Source organism: Lepus europaeus, chromosome 1 (genome assembly GCF_033115175.1).
Source record: "Lepus europaeus isolate LE1 chromosome 1, mLepTim1.pri, whole genome shotgun sequence".
NCBI lineage: Eukaryota > Metazoa > Chordata > Mammalia > Lagomorpha > Leporidae > Lepus > Lepus europaeus.
In genome coordinates this window covers 43,905,635-43,925,359 of record NC_084827.1, presented here as the reverse complement: position 1 = coordinate 43,925,359, position 19,725 = coordinate 43,905,635, and the positions used below count along the sequence as shown (strand labels likewise).

Sequence of the window (19,725 nt, the reverse complement as noted above, 5' to 3'; positions counted from 1 at the left end):
TTCGCATCAGAGAAGAGGGAGCTTTTCTGCTTTGCTGTTTAATAATTTGGCTTCATGCAGGCATCATTGACCTAGGTCAGACCAGGCCAGTGAGAGGGTATTCGTGCTTAATGGCATTGCAGACTGAGCAGGGCTTACTGCCTAGTGCTTTAGCAACAAAGAATGCTACTTGGTTTGTACCAGGGAGATTGAGATGTTTCTTCTGCATATATAATAATGCTATGAGACTTCATAATGTTCAGGACAGGATCTGAAATTCAGATACATGATCGGGAGTAGATTTTTATGGTCTTCTTAGCAACCTCCTCATCACTCACAGAAAGCTGAGTGGCCTTTCAAAGAGCTTAGCTATTTTTTTTCTCCATTTCCTGGGAGTCAGTGTGTTGGAAACTGTCGAGAGATTGATGAGCGTGCGGGTTACCAATGCATTTGTAGGAAGTCAGATGAATGTGCCCTCATTCTAGGAGACACGGGTTGAACTTGCTGCTGTGTCACCGTTGAAAAAATACTGTGCCTTGCCTCCGGGAGAGCTGTCCAAGTAACTGGATTTATGTCTTTTAACTCAGGGCTTGTTGTTCAGTATTCCAATGACAATGGGATAGTCTGGCATTTGCTCCGTGAGTTGGACTTCACGTCATTTCTGGAACCACGGATCATTTCCATCGACCTGCCACGGGAGGCCAAGACTTCGGCGACGGCTTTCCGATGGTGGCAACCACAACACGGTAAGCTACTGCTTGCTCCGGCTTCCCTGGGAGCCTGTAGATCCTTCAGCATCCACATGCCCTTTGCATTCTGTGTGTCTTAATTTGCTGTCCATTTCTAGACAATTTGATTTAGCATCACAGTCACAGCGATGCTCATATTGCGGTGTAATGAGGCTTCTCTAACTGCCTTTCTTCATCTGATTGTAGGGAAGCATTCAGCCCAGTGGGCTTTGGATGATGTCCTTATAGGCATGAATGACAGCTCTCAAACTGGATTTCAAGACAAATTTGATGGCTCCCTCGATTTGCAAGCCAACTGGTATCGGATCCAGGGAGGTCAAGTGGATATTGACTGCCTCTCTATGGACACTGCTCTGATATTCGCAGAAAACATAGGTATATCTTGTCCCCAGATGTCGGGAGAACATTTGATTAACAAGAGGATGAAATTAACCAAACATCGAGAGAAAATTCTGTAATGCAAAAGTGTGTGCATGACTGTCTGTGCTGAGAAAGGCTTTAGGGATAAAAGGAGTTGTATTCGTCCTCTGACAAGTTGGTGAGCTCAGTCAATTGATTTTTGTTGGAACTGTCTTTCATGGAACATGGATGATATGAGTAAGGTTTTTTTATTAATAGAAAGAGAAGAGATTCCATGCATTCCATAGATACTGTTCCAAAAAATCAAAACCACATTTCTCTCGCTCCTCCCTTCGCCCCCATCCACCTTCCCCTCCCCTCTCTTCCTTCTATCAGTTTTTTGCAAAGACATAATTTTAAGCCACTCTATATTCAAAGCATAGCAAAGACTGCATATAGGAAGACATTTTGTGTTTCCTAGAATTTGTAGGATTATGGACTTAAGACTGTAGGTAGGCCCTGGTCAAGGTGTTAGAGCGATTCAAGGTAGCAGCCTTCCGCTTTTCCAAGTCTGCGGCAACCAAATGCAAAACAGTAAACATGAGGAGAAAAAAAAATCAAAAGCACTTAGAAGGCACTAAAGATAAGCCGTGATTTTTGTTTGCTCTCAAAAATGTTGATTGCAGAGATGCATGCCAAATGAGAAAAGAGCACACACATGTGCTACTGCTGAACTTTTTTTTTTTTTTTTTTTTTTGGTAGGAAAGCCTCGCTATGCTGAGACCTGGGATTTTCATGTGTCAGCATCTACCTTCTTGCAGTTCGAGATGAGCATGGGCTGTAGCAAGCCCTTCAGTGACTCCCACAGTGTGCAGCTCCAGTATTCTCTGAACAGTGGCAGGGACTGGCATCTTGTCACCGAGGAGTGTGTCCCTCCGACCATCGGCTGTCTGCACTACACAGAAAGTTCAACTTACACCTCGGAAAGATTCCAGAATTGGAAGCGGATCACTGTGTACCTTCCACTCTCCACCATGTGAGAGTTGCCGTTGGCTGCCTGTCAGAACTTTGGGCTTCTGTCACCTAATTTGGAGATAGTTGTGATTCCACCTGGGGAATCTATGACTCTTTCATAATTATGCATGGAGTATGCCAGGAAGGGGGAAAGAACACATAAAGTGACTTGGGTCCCGGAGAGTTCTGAACATCTTAAAAGGCTGAGTCTTCTGTTCTTTGGCAACATAAAGGCTGCCCACCAGACTCAGTTTTTAAACTGTTAGAAAAATAAGGCTCTACCCTTTAAGCCAAACTGACACTCAGTCATATTCAGCGGTGTGAAATTGTAACATACAGAGGAGTGCCCTTGGCAGAGTTACAAAGTTGGGGTTCACTCCCCGAGTTGCCACAATGGCCAGGGCAGGACCAGGCCAAAGCCAGGAGCCAGGAGCTTCTTCCAGGTTTCCCTCATGGCTGCAGGGACCCAATCACTTGAGCCGTCTTTCACTGCTTTCCCATACCATCAGCAGGGAGCTGGATCAGAAGTGGAGCAGCCAGGACTTGAACCGCCACCCATACGGGGTGCCTGTGCTGCAAGTGGCGTCTTAACCCTCTATGCCACAGTGCCAGCCCCTGTTTTGTTCTTCTTATCTCAGCACCACAATAGAGGTAAAAGCTTGTCTGGTGCCTTGGGGATATTCATGCTATTTTGCACCCCCACATTTCAGGACGCATTGGAGAACTCTGTGGATTTGAGCAGCCTTCTGCTTTTGTCATGTAGGCGTTTGGCTAAGTAGAAGATCTTTCTAGGAACCGATATGTTCCTAGAACTGTGGGGATGGATTAAAGATCCTGGAACTGCCCCCACTCCCGCCCCCAATTCCTTGCCTCTCCTTCCCTGTGCTGTGTTCTGTTTGCAAGGAAATTGGCCCAGCCCTGTCTATCTCTGGCCTGCAGATAGGGGTGTGTAGAGGCAGAGGGGGCCTGTCTTCCTCCCTTTCCTGCCTCAGGTGCTCCTTGGCCAGCTCCTGTGGCCCCAGCTCTCCTGACACTGCCTTTTGTGACCCTGGCCCCTGGGTGTCAGCGACTGTGTTTCTCCCTGGGCCCTCCAGCCTTTAACCTGGTAGTAGCTTCCTTTAAAGAATTATTTATTTATTTATTTATTTGAAAGTCAGAATGACAGAAAGAGAGGGAAAAACACAGAAAGAGGTATCTTCCATCCACTGGTTCACTCCTCAAATGGCTACAACAGCCAGGGACAGAGCCAGGCTGATGTTAGAAGCCTAGAACTTCATCTTGGTCTCCCATGTGAGTGGTAGGGGCTCAAGGACTTGGGCCATCATGTGCTGCTTTCCCAGGCTCATTAGCAGGGAGCTGGATCAGAAGTGGAGCAGGCAGGACTGGAACCGGCACTCTAATAGGTGATGCTGGCATCATGTGTAGCATCTTAACCCACTGGGCCACAGCACCAGCCCTTGTAGTGGCTTCCGGACTTGCTAAACTCTGGACTCCTCGCTGCTTACTGACTTTTGCGTTCTGACACTAGCAATGCATCTGGTCTTGCATTGAATTCCCTCTGTGATAAAAACTTAGGAGTGGTTTCTCTTTTCCTGGTTCAATTCTGACTCAGAAATGTACAGCTGTGTGACAAGAGGAGAAATGCAGGTGACCAAAACACTTTAGTGTTAAGTCGGGAATAGTTTCCCTGTGGACACCCAGCACCTAAAATAGGGTTTGCTTATAGCTCATTTCTTCATTTTGTTATTCAACATTTTTTGAATGTCTGTTGTTGTTCTGTGCCTCTGACACTAAATGAACAAGCAGATGCCAGGATCTAATTATATTATTTAGGATAACAGATCTCTAAGCAGCTTTTTCTGATAGAAAATGACAACAGAAGTAACACCCAGGGGTGTTATTGAAACACAGGAAGCTAAGGAAGATCTGCACAGTTCCTGGGAGCCGGAGGGAGCTTCCTAGAGGAGCCGTTGTCTCCACTGAGTCTGAGTGAGTGGGGCTTAGCCACGTAAAGAGGAGTATAGGAGACCATTTTGTGTGCTGAAAAGTCAGGACAAAACCCCAGTGTCCAGAGTGTGGGTTGACAGGCACAGTCAAGGCTTGGGTGTTTCCAAGTACAGTCGTGAGTCTAGACATCAGGAAAGAGAGCCTGGAGCTGGGGAAGAGGGCAGATGATGGGGGGCCATGGCCGCCGTCTTTACTTTAGTCCTGATGGTGTGTGCATTGGGGTGTTTAGCAGAGTGGCCATGGGATTAGACTTCTACTATAAAGCCACCACGCTCTCACACTGAGAAAGGACTTGTGTGGGGGAAACAGCAGAACTTGCAATGGTGCCACCGACATTCTGCTTGGCTAGATGTGTTCTGTGTTCCCAAGTGACCAGCTACACACTTCAGCCGTTCAGTCCATTCCTAAGTGGGGAACTGTCGCTGTTCCTCAGTGAGGCTGCATCTGTCGCTGAAGGAAGTGGGCTTCTGACCAGTGCAGCCCAGATCACAGATCACCAGTGTGGTAGGAAACACAGGATGCAGCCATCGTTCCAGTCCTCTGGCTTATGGGAGCCAGAACCTGGAGACCTTACACAGAGGGCAGGGGTAGGGTACGGCTTCCATTTGACTCTCAGCAGCCAGGAGAACAGGGACCTCACTGCCAGAACATTGCAAATTCCAACTTTTCTTCTTGTTTATCATCTTCTGTTTCTTTCCCAGTTACTGAGTGGCAGTAAAAGCCAGAAAGCAAAAGCCAAAATTCTACCCTTATTTCAAAACCAAGAGCACATTGGGGGCCAGCATTGTGACACAGTGGGTTAAGCCACCCCTTGGGGCATCAGCATCCCCTATCAGAGCAGCAGTTTAAGCCCCATCCAGCTTCCTGCTAATGCACCTGGGAAGATGGCAAAGAATGGCTCAAGTAATTGGGCCTCTCACCAACATGGGAGATCCTGATGGAGTCCTTGGCTCTTGGCTTCAACCTTGCCCAGTCCTGGCTGTTGTGGCCATTTGGGGAGTGAATCAGTAGATGGAAGATGTCTCTCTCTCTCTCTCTCTCTCTCTCTTTCTCTAGCTCTCTTTCCCCATCCCTCCCTCCCTCGCTCTGCGTTTCAAATAAATAAATAAATCTTTAAAAATACAAGAGTGAAACAGTCATCCAAAATAACTCTTCCATGTCACACATGTGTCTGCAGAATCTTACACGAGAGATGTTCAGAAATATTAAATATTCATGGTGAAATATTTAAATAGCATGCATTCTCTTGTCTGTGGATCAAGAGGAAAGAGCATGCACTACTTAGTATAAAGATAAAGTGTCTCAATGCAGAGGGATCTGGACCCTGGAGAAGGGCACTTTAAAGAGAAAAGAGAATTAATGTCTTTTTCATCTTCTCAAGGTTGCTTGTCAAACCAATGCCATGTTTTCTTTGGTTAGTTCTCCCAGGACCCGGTTCCGGTGGATTCAGGCCAACTACACCACAGGGGCTGATTCCTGGGCCATTGACAATGTCGTGCTGGCCTCCGGCTGCCCCTGGATGTGCTCAGGATGGGGGATATGTGATGCTGGCCGCTGTGTGTAAGTGAATAAAGCCAGCAGTTGCCGTCTTTGCTATGCAAAATGGAAAATGGCTGGTTGAGCTGTAACAAGTAATGCCTGTTCTCCGCCCCTGTCTTCCCAAGGTGTGACCGGGGCTTTGGTGGACCTTACTGCGTTCCACTTGTTCCTCTGCCCTCGATTCTTAAAGACGACTTCAATGGGAACTTGCATCCTGACCTGTGGCCGGAAGTGTACGGTGCAGAGAGAGGAGATCTGAATGGTGAACCCATCAAGTCTGGAACGTCCCTCGTTTTTAAAGGGGTCAGATGGGCTTCCACTTCTCTACCCTGCTACTCGCGCTCCCTCCCTTGCCCAAAGGCATTTCCAAATCTGTTCCCTGGGTCTGCTCTTTTAGACACAGCTCCTATCTTCCAGCCCAAACCATGTGTCTGCCCCTATTCAGTGCATTTTTTACCATCGCATGGGCATAAACTCTTCTTCCGCTTCAGTGACCACACCTTCTTTCCTTTCTGCAAAATTATATGTAAAAATTCGTAGCATGCAATTTTTAGCATTCTAGATTTCTGGAATGTAGCATTTTATGTTATTCAGTACTTAACTTTGTAATATTTTTAAATAATTTTAGGAAAGGTCTTTCCTTTTTCCTTCCATTATTTTCTGCTTCCTGAACCACTTGGTGACTTCAGGAAAACTGAATGTTTAGGTCAAGTTAAACAGCATTCTCAAATGTTAGCAGATTTTTGTATTTCAGCCTGGAGTCTGGCTGAAGACACATTCAGCCAGTGAGTGATGCTTTGTGCTGCACTGGCACGTATTTGTATGTGGATCCATCCTACATCCCATCTCTCCCAGCGTGGGGAAATTGACATGCCTAGGTGTACAGGTGAAATCTTTGACAATCTGCATGGGATTCTTAGGAACCTTAATGACCAGCACCTAACACTTAGAAAATTAGACACCCTGGAACTTTTTCAGTGCTACTTGCCAGAGGCAGGTTATCATTCTTATTTAAGTTCTTCTCAGGTTCTGGTTGAGAAAGAAAAAAATGCTAAGAGGTGTGAGAGATTTACAAGTCTGTGAGTTTTGAGTAGTGACAACCATTGAGGAGTGAAAACTGCAGAGTTTCTAGTCTGCTCTAAGGGTTTGGCTGTCATTACCACTGCTTCACTTCTGATCTGTGGGAAGCAGCTGATGAGATCCCAAAGCTGGAGCCCTGTTACCTCTCGTGCTTGGAAGATCTGCACCTGATATATTTGTGAGCAACGGAATTAACCTGGTCCTTAGAGCCGTTCAACAAGAAAGATGCATCGTCCTGTGTACTCTCCCTTTACCCACCCAAATGCAAGAGCAACCAGGCACTGTGTGTGTTAGACAAGTTATCTGGCAGTCCTGCAAGCTGTGGTGAGGGCTCAGCATGTGCCCCTCACCAGGCTGCAGCTCGACCTGAAAAGGCACTCTTTCGTGAAAAGGGGAATGATAGTCTGATTTTAACGTGGATAGATTCAGGAGTACTATTGCCTATTTAAAATAGTGTATTGGTTACAAACACATTCCTCCTGTTTGGCACAAATGGATCACTGAGCCTGGCCAAAGGACAATAATGGAAACACTTGCGTGGACTAGGCTAAGTGTGTCAGCCTGGCTGGACATTTCCACTGCACGGATATCGCTGTCAAGGGCTAAACGCTAAACAGGCAGTGCAGCTACGAAAGAGAGATACTTTCAGATTGCAGAAAATTCTTAGATTCCGAATTTAACACTGTCTCAATTCCTTCTCCCCAAACCACAAGATGGTTTGATAAATAACACTCTGGAATCTTCTAAAGGACTGAGGCTAAGTTGCAGAATCTGACACACCCGGATCTCCACCTGCCGTTTGCCACTTACAACCTGAGTAAATTGTGGCCAGTCTCTGAATCCCCATGCCCTCATCCGCAACAGGAGGAGAGTAGAACTGTCCTTTAGGAGTGCACGGCGCTCCGGATGCGTTAACATGGAGAGTGCTCAGTCTGTGGTTGCCCTTGTGAAATGAGCTGTAATCACGATGTGTTCAGCTAAGGAAGAATCCAGGCCATCATGACTGGTAAAGAACAAGAGGGAAAATGAGCTCTTTCTGGCAACAGCTACACTTGATATTTGTGAGTTGATCACTACGACTGTGCCCACTCTGTCACAGGCGTGCGCCCCTGAAGAGTCACTGCTTCCTGAAATCGTAGCTGAGAAACTAAAAGGCCTGCCGGGCCCCGAGGACAGTTGCCTAGTGCTGTCCTGTTTCCCTGTCGCTGCAGTCCTGTGTACAGCTGAAGAAAACAACCTTTCAAGCTGTCAATCCCAGGCAGCCAGGAATAGCTGATTAGCAGAAAAAAGTACTACAGCCAATGTGATCTCTTCCCTCGGTCCTTGGTTTCTCTGCATGAGCGCGTAGAGCCTAGGCATTGGAACTTGCCTTTAGTTACGCCTTACTTCACTTGACCAGCCGAGGGGGTTGTGTTGTGTCAGCCTGAAGGAGAACCTCCTGGGGCTGGCTGAGCAGGCAAAGGAGTAGCGACTTCCTAAGACTCCTTGGGACCCTGGAAAAGTTACCCATTAGTTCCCGGCTTCCAGCGGGAGCACTTGGCACCTCTTCCACCTGCTTCCTGCGTTCTCCTCTCACGGCCAGCTGTGAGCAAAGCAGGTTCTTTTTAAAAAGGCCTGTCAGTATGGAATGCTCTCAGGTTCCCATTGCTGTTTATGCGAGTCACAGCAAAGTCTGACTCAGAATTAAGACAATGAAATTGTGCTACTCAGCAGCAGAAATGAAGGCTGTGAGGAGAGGGGGAACAAGAAGTGTTCCATTTTTCCCTTTCAGCTGGACAAAATGCTGCCCTGTGAACTTACCTAGCTAATACAAGTTAGGTGTGGAAAATAACTTTGCAAATGACATAGGTTGTGTAACACATGTGTTCTTGTCTGCAGGAAGGACTAAGGATGCTCATTTCAAGAGATCTAGATTGTACCAATACCATGTATGTCCAGTTTTCACTCAGGTTTATAGCAAAAGGTAAGACTTCTATGGTTAGGAATTTATTATTTGCCTTCAAAAAATTCTGTCATGCATGAAGATGTGATGACTATTAAGCCGCACAGATTTTGTTGCCTGGACGACCTGACATAAATGTTCACAAATGTTCTTCTTTAGTGTCAGTTCATCTTAATGTAAGGGCATGGTAACTACTAATTGAATAATTTCATAAAGCTGTACTAATCATACTATCTCTATGGTAGCTAAATTTATCCTTATGTTGCTAAGCCCACCACTGCTGCCTAGCTGTTTTGGCTTTTCTCTTGTAGATGTGAATGCCCACCCCCCCAAAAAAAACTATTATTTGTCATTTTGATTTTTCCTGTTGATAAAATTTTCTTTAAAAATGTCATTGTATCCATAATACATTTGCAAGTATTTTTAATGTATCCTGAGATATAAACATTTGCTGTTTTGTAAAATCGGAATGCTTGTAGAAACAACATCTTTGATGTAACATTTCCTAAACACAGAAAGGTGCATGTGCGTATATGAGAGAGGGAGGTGGTTCTGTGTGCACATCCAACATTTAGTGTGTGTTTGAGATCTATTCCTACAGAAGGCCCAAGCTGTCATAGCTTTAAGTCCCCTCTGAGGCTTTTGGACTACAAAGCCTCTATGTAAATATAAATTGGTTTATGCACAGTTTCCAAAAGAGTAGGGTAAGAACCTGTCATGTCCCCATTGCTATCACAGTATGCTCCATGCCTGTGTTGTCTTCTTCCTAGGTACCCCAGAGAGGTCTCACTCCATTCTCTTGCAATTCTCCATCACTGGAGGAATCACTTGGCACCTGATGGATGAATTTTACTTCCCGCAAACAACCAATATACTTTTCATTAATGTTCCCCTGCCCTCCACCGCCCAGACCAATGCCACAAGATTCAGACTCTGGCAACCCTATAATAATGGTAAAAATGCCTATGTTCTCCTGTGATCAAAACTGACAGCTGCATGTTAACCTATTTGTTTCTAAAGGGCCAGGGTGCAGGGGACGGGGAGTGCCCAAAGAGTGGCTTAGTGGTCCATGGCCCACACATTGCACATTGTACCTGTGTCACTTTTGACATGTGTCAGTGTACAAGTGTACATCTCTGCATTCATCTCTTCATGCTTGACTTGTAAGTTCTTTTGATGATGGGTCCTGTCACAAAGATGAAGTTTTTCTTTTAAAGATTTATTTATGTATTTGAAAGGCCGAGTTACAGAGAGAGAGAGGAGGAGGAGGGAGAGAGATAGAGGCCTTCCATCCCCTGGTTCACTCCCCAAATGGCTACAACAGCCATGGGTGAGCCAGGCCAAAGCCAGGAGTCTGGAACTCCATCCAGGTCTCCTACTTGAGTGATGGGGCCCAAGTACCCAGGCCATCTTTCTCTGCTTTTCCGGGCATGTTAGCAGGGAGCTGGATTGGAAATGGAGCAGCCAGGACTCAAACTGGCACCCATATGGAATGCTGGCACTGCAGGTGGCATCTTATTTTTTTTAAGATTTGTTTATTTTATTTGAAAGTCAAGGTTACACAGAGCGAGAAAGAGAGGCAGAGAGAGAAAAAGAGGTCTTCCATCTGCTGGTTCACTCCCCAGTTAGCCGCAACGGTCAAAGCTGCACCGATCTGAAGCCAGGAGCCAGGAGCTTCTTCTGAGTCTCCCAGGCAGGTGCAGGGGCCCACGTACTTGGGCCATCTTCTACGGCTTTTCCAGACCATAGAAGAGAGCTGGATCAGAAGTGGAGCAGCCAGGACTTGAACTGGCACCCATATGGGATGCCGGCACTGCAGGCGGCGGCTTTACCCACTATGCCACAGTGCTGGCCCCCACAGGTGGCATCTTAACCACTGCACCAGCCCCTCAAAGCTGAAGTTTTTAAAAAATAATCCAGCCCTACCATCAGGCTGTCTTCAGGTGTCACTGCATTTCTGTTGAATTCACTTAGGAATACACAGTTCTTCTGAGTGTGGCAGTGTGTTAGTGAGATTGGACAGCATGATATCAAAGTGCTACGGTAAAGTGACAGGGATGTAGACCAAGCAGACAATGCCTTGGAGAAAAGATTCTTACCATATACGCTAGCTTCAGTGATACATTACAGGAGTGTATAACTTAATAGCATTTTCAGGTGGTTACAGAAAGTTATTCTACAGGTTTGTAATGTTTTACTGTATTTCCATTAACTGCTGATGATAAAGGGCCAGACTTTACCAAGTCATTCATTGACTCACCCCAATAAGCACAGAGATCACACAAAGCAGGGCTCTTGGCATCATAAGAGAAGTATACTTCTGGGCCAGTGCTGAGGTGTAGCTGGTTAAGCTTCTGCCTGCAATGCTGGCATCCCATCTGAGCACCGGTTCCAGACCCATCTGTCCACTTCCAATCCAGCTCCCTGCTAACATGCCTGGAAAAGCAGCAGAAGATAGCCTAAGTATTTGGTACTCTGAACCCACATGGGAGACCTGGAAGAAGCCCTTGGCTCCTGGCTTCACCCTGGCCCAGCCCTGGCCATTGTGGCCATCTGGGGAGTGACCCAGTAGGTGGAAGACCTCTCTCTGTGTCTCCCTGTCTCTCTCTGTAACTCTGCCTTTTCAAATAAATAAAAAATAAATCTAATAGTGTACTTCATCTCTGAAATTTAGCCTATGGTTCCCTTACTAGTAACTACAAAATAAAATAAAAACATTATTGTATCTGAGGTATTTACATACATATATAATATATGGTATGATCATCAAATAAAAATGCAGAAAAGGAAACAGCCAGTTTCACAACACTGGGCATTGTTGTCTCCAATTTGTACTTGCAATGCTCATCTGTTTTTTTCTTCTTTGTTTCCATCCACAACTTCCAATATAAGAAAAGGAAAGACAGCAACTAGAATTAAAGCAGTGATCGGATTAGAAAGAGATAAAGACATGTGATTGCAGTTGATGTATCAGGTTATATCTACAAGATCCTATTTAAGATCCTGTCTTATGGTTTGTAAGAATTGTGCTATAAGCAGGATTGAGTGAAGAGGCAACCTCAGGGAATCTGGTTTTTTTATGACTTGAAATTACATATTGGCCTTTATTGCAGAAATTTCACATAACATGTATTTTCTTACCAAAGAAAATAAGTACAAAAGGATGGTACTTTTCATCAAAAAGGCATTATCATTTAACAGAATAAAATTGTGGAGTAAGCTAAAGGAGTTAATTTCATTTCGAGACACCTTCCTCCTGCGCATCTCCTCACAAGGTCACATTTAAGTACTTCTCAGTGGCCTCCTACTCGCTGCAGTCACATCCCCTTGCTCAGGTTTGGTCCAGACAGTGCTTTCCTCCGGGACATGGCCCTGAAACACCAGCCCAAGTCACTGAATCACATCTCAGGACTGATGAGTCTGCGCAGTGAGTTCATCTGTGCTCTGTATATTCCCACAAGTCTTCAAATGGGCGTGGGAGGCTTGAAAACCAATAAGGGGAAAATAAAGTATGCATGTCACGGCATATTTTTCTTCTAGCTTACATACACAAAACAGCTAAGCCTGTTATGAATTAAGGCCATGTTGTCGTCTCCAAGGTCGCCCTTCAGCCTGACTGAAGCGGGGTGCTAAGCTGTCATGAGTGACTCCTCCAGCAGACTAGCTAGCATCCCCCAGTTCAGTGCCCTCTGACTGCCCATCCTCACACACCAGACATCTGACAAATGCCCCCTAAGCCACAACAGCGCAGGTCAGCCCGAGTCAGCCCGTTCTGGCTGGTGAAGGGTCCATGGCACTGCTCTCGTAGGAAGGACAGCACACTTCCCCACACTGTCACACCTTCCTGAAATTAGCAAGGCAATCCCATGCTATGTCGGCTACATAGGTAGTGAGGGTAGTTTTTCCTGTACTTTCATCCCTGTAAGTTGTCCATCATGTTGTCTGAGTCGTTTGTCTGTCTAGAAGACATCTGTGCACCTGCTGTTACCCAGTTCCCTCTGTCCTCACTTCCAATATGCAAAAACCGTCCATCCAATTTTCATCATTGGAAAACCTTGCCCTGTCCTACAATGTCATAGGTAAAAAAGAGGAAATCTGGATTGTGGACGACTTCATTATCGATGGGAACAACTTGAACAACCCGGTGATGCTTCTCGACACCTTTGACTTCGGGCCCAGAGAAGACAACTGGTTTTTCTATCCTGGTGGTAACATTGGTCTCTATTGCCCATATTCTGCTAAGGGAGCCCCGTAAGTGTCTGATGGAGGAGCTAAAAATAAAACCAGTGCTCTCTGTATCGTGATGCATTTTTGCCTAAGCGGATTCCTTGTTGCTTTCTTGTATAACAGAGAGGAAGATTCGGCCATGGTGTTTGTTTCGAATGAAGTCGGTGAGCACTCCATTACCACCCGCGACCTCAGTGTGAATGAGAACACCATCATCCAGTTTGAGGTACTTGACCCTGTTCCATTAGAAGTGCTGTGAATTTTATCTCAAACAACATCTAGGAAAGAGGAGGAAACTCTCAGAGAATTTCATGCATTGTAACTTCCCATTTCTGTGCAAGTCCGTGAGAGACTTGGGCATCATAATTCACTTTTATTAGCAGAACTGATTGTCCTATGAAGGTTTATGTCTGAGTTTCTATCCTTTATTTGTGGCCTAGTTTCCCTACCTACTACAGTGGAGAATTGTTGAAATTGAGTATTTGAAGAATAAAAATGAAAAGGATCATATTGTTCTGGTACTGTTATCATCACAGGTCACTAGTCAGTGCTGTGCCAGCACATGTATCATGATGACATGAATTTCATAGATAAAACAATACAACGTGGTTTTCATAATTGCAAATGTATTTGCTCTGTGTATGTTATTAATATTGATGCATTCTTTATATTTGTCAAGAGAGCAAATCAATAATTAACATAAAAGCCCTGACATATTTTAAAAACTTAGATAAAATCAGTGGAACCAAAGGTGTTCAGGTGTAGTAACTTTAGAACATACTCGCTTCTCCACTTCAGTCTGCACTAGCCTATCAGCTGACTTACTGAAAATAGCACGTGGAAAGAGATTGATATATTTACCGTGACTGGACAGTACAAAATGCATACATGCACCAAATTATCACATGGTACTCCATAAATATGTATAATTTTATGTGTCTATTAAAGCTTAAAGATCAATACAAGATAAAGAGTACATAATTGCATCAGCACGGTTTTGAACATCTGTTTTTTAGACTGTCTGCATCCTCTACATTCGATTTGTGTCCTATAATCTCAGAAGGCGCAGGCCAAATGAGTCCCAAGAGGAGGAATTACTCTTATCTGTTTTAAACTTTGCTTTATATTTTCCAATTTTATTTATCCCTTAAATGCTAATAAAACGTAACATGTTTGGCCCTTTTAGGAATTCTATTAGCAAAAAATTCAAGTAGAAACAAGTGCCTATGGAAGTTTCTCAGACGTTAATAGCTTACTCAGCAGAAGGTCAGGGAATCAGGTCTCACGAACACACACACACACACACACAGAGTCCTTTGTATTTATGGGTCCCACATCTGTGGATTCAACCAACTGCAGATGGAAAATATTTAGGAAAATCATTGTATCTGTATGATACAATGTACAGATACAAATCATTATATCTGTATTGAACACCTATAGACCCTTTTCTTGTCATTATTCCCTAAGCAATTCAGTGCAACAAGTCTTGCCATAGTATTTACATTGTATTAAGTATTGCAAGTAAGCTAGACATCATGGAAAGTTTATGGGATGGTGTGTAAAGGTTATACCCAAATAATACACCATTTTACTATGAGACTGGAACATCCTTGGATTTAGGGGCATCCTGGAACTCATCCCCCTTGTGTCCCAAGGAATGACTGTACATATAACCAGCAGGTACAATAACAGGACAGCAAGGAAATATTAATCCCAGTTGTAAGGAAGAGTCTTTTCACAGAATCACATGTGTATCTTCTATGACGTTTTAGTTTAATGCACTTGAAGGCATGGAAGAGAGGATGGAGTGGTTGTGCCCCTAAAGATTCCAGAGGTCTTTACATAGAAGCAGAGAGCAGACCGGCGATTACCTGGGGTGGGCAGGGGAGAAATGGAGAGAAGCAGATCAGAAGGTAGACAGTTGCAGTTAGGCAGGATGGATGAGGTCACCGTGCAGTTCACGGTATAGTGTTGTGTGCTGAAAATCTGCTAAGAGTGGAGAGTGCGGGTGCTCTCCCACACCCCCAGCACACACACGAGGTAACTCTGATGCGGGTGGATAGCTTAGCTGTAGTGATCCTCTCGCTATGTATATCCAAATGGTATGTTGTATACCTTACATATATACAATTGAAAAAATCTCCCTCCCTGGATCAGGCAAACAAGTGACCACAATTGCCTTCTGTTTTGTTTTGATATTGAAAATGTGCTGAAGATTTTCTGTGTGCAAAGATTTGGGGGTGATTTGGTAGGCACCATAAGAATGAAAATAGAAGATATCCCTACCCAGTAGATGGTCTTGGGGGGTAAGCTAACCGTCAGGAATGAGGCAGCAGTCTTCGTTACGATTTGCTTGGCTTGCCTGAGAAAGTGGGCCAAAACTGACATTTGGAATTGTCCCAGCCTCTGCCTTACCTACTTCCTGGTTTTTCTTTTTTTTATATATAAAATGAGAGAAATAAATTTTTTATGATGCCCGTTGAGGTTCTTTATGAAAAATTATAATTTAGAGGTAATATGTGATATTGCTCAGTTAGGCAAAACAGAATCTTACAGTGTTAAATATTTCAGCAAGACAGTTCCCGGGAAGATGGACTCTCTAGAAAATAATGAAGTGGTGAATCATTTCAAGGCTTGTTGCTCTGGGGTAATTTGCATCATTTTTCCTTCTTCTCCAAGATCAATGTGGGATGCTCGACTGATAGCTCATCTGCTGATCCCGTCAGACTGGAATTCTCAAGGGACTTTGGGGCAACCTGGCACCTGCTGCTCCCTCTCTGCTACCACAGCAGCAGCCATGTCAGCTCCTTATGCTCCACTGAGCACCACCCAAGCAGCACCTACTACGCAGGCACCACCCAGGGCTGGAGGAGGGAGGTCGTGCACTTCGGGAAGCTGCACCTGTGCGGGTGAGGGCCTGCTATGTATGTGTGTGGCGCCGCATGTGTTTCCTGTCACAGTTTGTCCCCAAACTCCTTGTTGACCTGCCGCTTATCACAGGGACATGGCCACCTTCCATTTCTTCCTCCTGTCTCACTTGAAGCAGGGCAATGGATATTTAAGGACTACAGCCTTGGGCTGACCCAACTATTAACTTAGACTTTGCAGGAAAAGGTTTTAAGTGCATACTGTGGACTGCACCCCATGGCGTGGTTCACTTCCCCACGGCATGCCCTTGATGCTGTCAGCCTCCTCCTGCCTGCCAGCCCCCACCTCACAATATAAATACGATTCGAATTGTATGACTTGCAAGCACCTCCTTCCGCGTCTCCTGCAGGTAGAGGTAATATATGGAGGAAGGAAGCCCGCAGAAGATTCCTGGTGTCTCATAAAAAAAAAAAAAAAAGTGTTAGCACTTTTTTCCCCCAGGCACTTCCACTTTTTCAACCTCTCTCAGCATTCTGGTTCCGTATAGTTGACTCTTCTGTTGCAAAGCTACTTGGAGATAAAGGACTTCAGCCCTAATAGAAATGAAATGAAAAGTAAGAGTTCAAAACATGAAGCTAATAATATCAGTGAACAAAGAGGGGAAGTCAAAAAAGCAGCCTGCCTCAGAGTTCCTGTCTTTTCTCTCAGAATAAAGAATTTATTCTTTCAGTGTGTGTCAAAAAAATAAAAAGAAAAAGAAAAAGTAGTAATATCATACTTTCAAGATGGAAGTAGACTTCTAGATCTGATGTGGAACTAAGCATAATTAGAAATCATGGGTCTCCAAGCAAAACTGCAAACTCCTAGGTCTTTTCCAAAGAAGAGTGAAAGTGAATTTTCAGGAGTGTGCATTCTCATTAAACATAAGACTGTTGACTCCTCCTCATCTCATTAGCATAAGTTTCATAACCTGATTGCTAAGGACCTTAACGTTTTGTGGTGTTAACTGTGTCGTTCACCACCCCTACTGTTATATCAGGACATCATTCTCGTAGAAGATCCAGCTCGTTTTAAGCATTGCGGAGCCACATGTCCTCAAGGTTCCTTACACATGATAGGCAGAGCAGGTGAGGACTCTCTGGAGCTCATAGGAATGGAGAGAGCTGATGACACCAAAGAGAGCCAGGACAACCAGGGTGGGTGGAGCTTATCTACAGAAGAATCGGGAAGTTGGGGGAAAGAGTTCCAAAAACACTCCTTACCCAAAATCAGTTCTATTAAGATCCTACAGCTGTAGGCCGGCGCCGTGGCTCAACAGGTTAATCCTCCGCCTAGTGGCGCCGGCACACGGGGTTCTAGTCCTGATCGGGGCACCGGATTCTGTCCCGGTTGCCCCTCTTCCAGGCCAGCTCTCTGCTGTGGCCCAGGAGTGCAGTGGAGGATGGCCCAAGTGCTTGGGCCCTGCACCTCATGGGAGACCAGGAGAAGCACCTGGTTCCTGCCTTCGGATCAGCGCGGTGCGCCGGCCACAGTGCGCTGGCCACAGCAGCCATTGGAGGGTGAACCAACAGCAAAAGGAAGACCTTTCTCTCTGTCTCTCTCTCTCTCTCACTGTCCACTCTGCCAGTCCAAAAAAAAAAAAAAATCCTACAGCTGCAAGGAATATAGAAAAGCTTATATAAAAGGTGCTAGAACTTACTGGAAAGAGACTGGGGAATCATCCAGTGGGCCATGCTTAGAAAGCATGAAGACCTCAGCAGGCAGAGTCATGGTCCCTTCTTTACCATGCTAACATTAATGTCCCTGAGCAAACCACAGCTCCTGCCTTTTGGTACTCCTAATTCCAAGATTTCCAGATAAGAAAAGTTGAGTCTGACCCAGTCAGCTCTGGCCTTGCAAGATCCAGGGGTTGCAACAGAAGAGTGGCTGCCCAAATATCAGACCAGTAGGTGGGGTCAGAGCAGGGGTGGGAGGTGGAGAAAGGCATGAGTGGCTGACCACTCCAGCATGCTATCAGCTCGTCGAATTCACAGCTGATGTCTGTAACCTCCAAGGTGATGGCGTCAGGAGGTGGGACCTGTGGGAGCTGAAGCCCTCAGGAATGGAATTAAGGCATTAAAAAAAGGGTGCCGGAGATTGGCTTTGTCTCTCTCACCACGTGTGGACACAGCTAGAAGGCTCATTTGTGACCCACAGAGCACACCCTCCCCAGACTCTGAAAATGCTGCATTCTTGAACAGCCTCCAGGACTGTAGGAAATGGTTTCCTGTTGCTTGTGGGCTCCCCAGTTTATGTTGTTTGCTGTAACAGCAACCCGAACCAACGAGGACAAGCACCTGTGGCCAGAGGATGCCACCAGCTCCACCACGGGACTTCTGAGATGTGCCAGGTGTTCTCTTTATTGGTCTTTAATTTCCTCTGGTTGCCCAACTGTGAATTAGATTCAGTGCAGAAACCACCCTAAAGAGGAGCTCTGGGCCATGCTCTCAGTTTTGCCAACAGAGACTTGGCTTTAACAAAGTTGTCACATGGAAAAGATGTGATCTCAAGGAGAATGAAACAAAGTTACAAGCATCTGCCAATCACTCAGAGCAGCTGAGGGAAGATGCCCAGGCCAGGAGAGTGCTGTGGTGCCACAGCGGCCGCCTCCCCCAGCACTGGTGATGTGCACTGCGTGGGGCTTCCACACGGGCACATCAAAATAACGTAGGAAATTGAATAAGGGAAATGCAGACAGCCACATGCTCACCCACTAGTAAAAAGCCACTTAAATATCAAACAGAGCCCTATAACCCTGCACAGAACCCAGGCTGCCATGTGTTTTAGTTGTATTCCATGCCATGTTTAGTTCTGTGGAAAAAAAAAAAAAAAAAAGAGTTGAAGTGTTAAGGAGGCATGCCCACTCTCAGAATGGTATACGCCCACCTTTCAAACTGCCCCCAAGCGTTTCTGCAAAGAGAAGAATTTGCCTTCCTGGTGCTGTCCGGTCCTTGTTTCAAGAAAAGAATTAGCACCCTTCTTAAAGCCCACACAGGCATGAATTGCTGGAAGGCAAAAGTTAAATTTTCTCCAACTCAGTGAACCATTCCTTGGTTCGTATTCAACGTGGTACATAATCATGGCACAAGCGCTAGCAGCTAAGAAGAAATATATAAAATCCATATTTAAATCACCCTCTTCTATGCACGGACTGTACCCTGGATACCAAAAAAGTGTCATAAATGCATCCAGGTGTCCAAATGGTCCCCTCTTGCCTCCTCGTGTGGGCAATTTACATGCCAAACCTAAGTATGAAGCTTCCATCTAATTTTATTCACGTCACCTCCGTGTCCTGTTTAGTCTAGAGTCTTTTTGTCCTTAAAACTTCCTAATTGTTTTTGCTTTCTGCAGTTTCATAATGAGTCCACCAAGACCCCTGTTTATTGAAAGCAGCGTTGTGTGCTTGAAATTTTAAGTTTATGTTATAAAAACAGATCCTTTTGAATACCGCTGGCCTGGGAGAACAGATGCTAACATTCGCTGAGCAGGGTGGCAGTGAGAGATTGTCAAACCAGGATGTCAGCAGAGGGGAGCCACAGCAAAACTGGACCCTTCAGCCCATTTGTCATAGTGCTCGCAGTTTCTGTGTCAAGGCAGGTGAACCATAATAAATATCCAACCAAGGTGGCTCATTTGTATTCAGAACATTTGAATAAAGAAGAAGTTCAAAAAAACCCATGTAGGCTTTTGTTCAAAGGCAAACTCCAGCCATCTCCCTCAGCTCAGCAGTCTCAAAGTTCAAAAGGTAAGAAGTGCTTCTTGCCGAAGCTAAATTCTGACAAGTATTGGAAAATAAAATTTAATTATGAACTGGCATTTTCGGGGCGGTTTCATGTAGTTGGAGTCTTGGTATTCACAAGGAAATTAGAGTTCAAATTGTACATGGGAAGCTGACCCCATGATCTACTAAACTTCAGAACCAAAGCACAAGTAACCCTC

At 45.2% G+C, this 19,725-nt stretch overlaps 1 protein-coding gene across 1 annotated transcript in view; it reads left to right on the top strand.

Annotated features, from left to right (window-relative positions):
• The window catches only part of RELN (reelin), a 581,586-nt gene that overhangs the window by 480,701 nt on the left and 81,160 nt on the right, over positions 1-19,725 (top strand). Inside the window, exons 32-41 of the mRNA XM_062213575.1 lie at positions 567-725; positions 915-1,103; positions 1,830-2,103; positions 5,508-5,648; positions 5,753-5,930; positions 8,586-8,670; positions 9,420-9,602; positions 12,729-12,900; positions 13,000-13,102; positions 15,559-15,788. Of these exons, the coding sequence (XP_062069559.1) occupies positions 567-725; positions 915-1,103; positions 1,830-2,103; positions 5,508-5,648; positions 5,753-5,930; positions 8,586-8,670; positions 9,420-9,602; positions 12,729-12,900; positions 13,000-13,102; positions 15,559-15,788 (1,714 nt within the window). The remainder of the gene's footprint in view (positions 1-566; positions 726-914; positions 1,104-1,829; positions 2,104-5,507; positions 5,649-5,752; positions 5,931-8,585; positions 8,671-9,419; positions 9,603-12,728; positions 12,901-12,999; positions 13,103-15,558; positions 15,789-19,725) is intronic.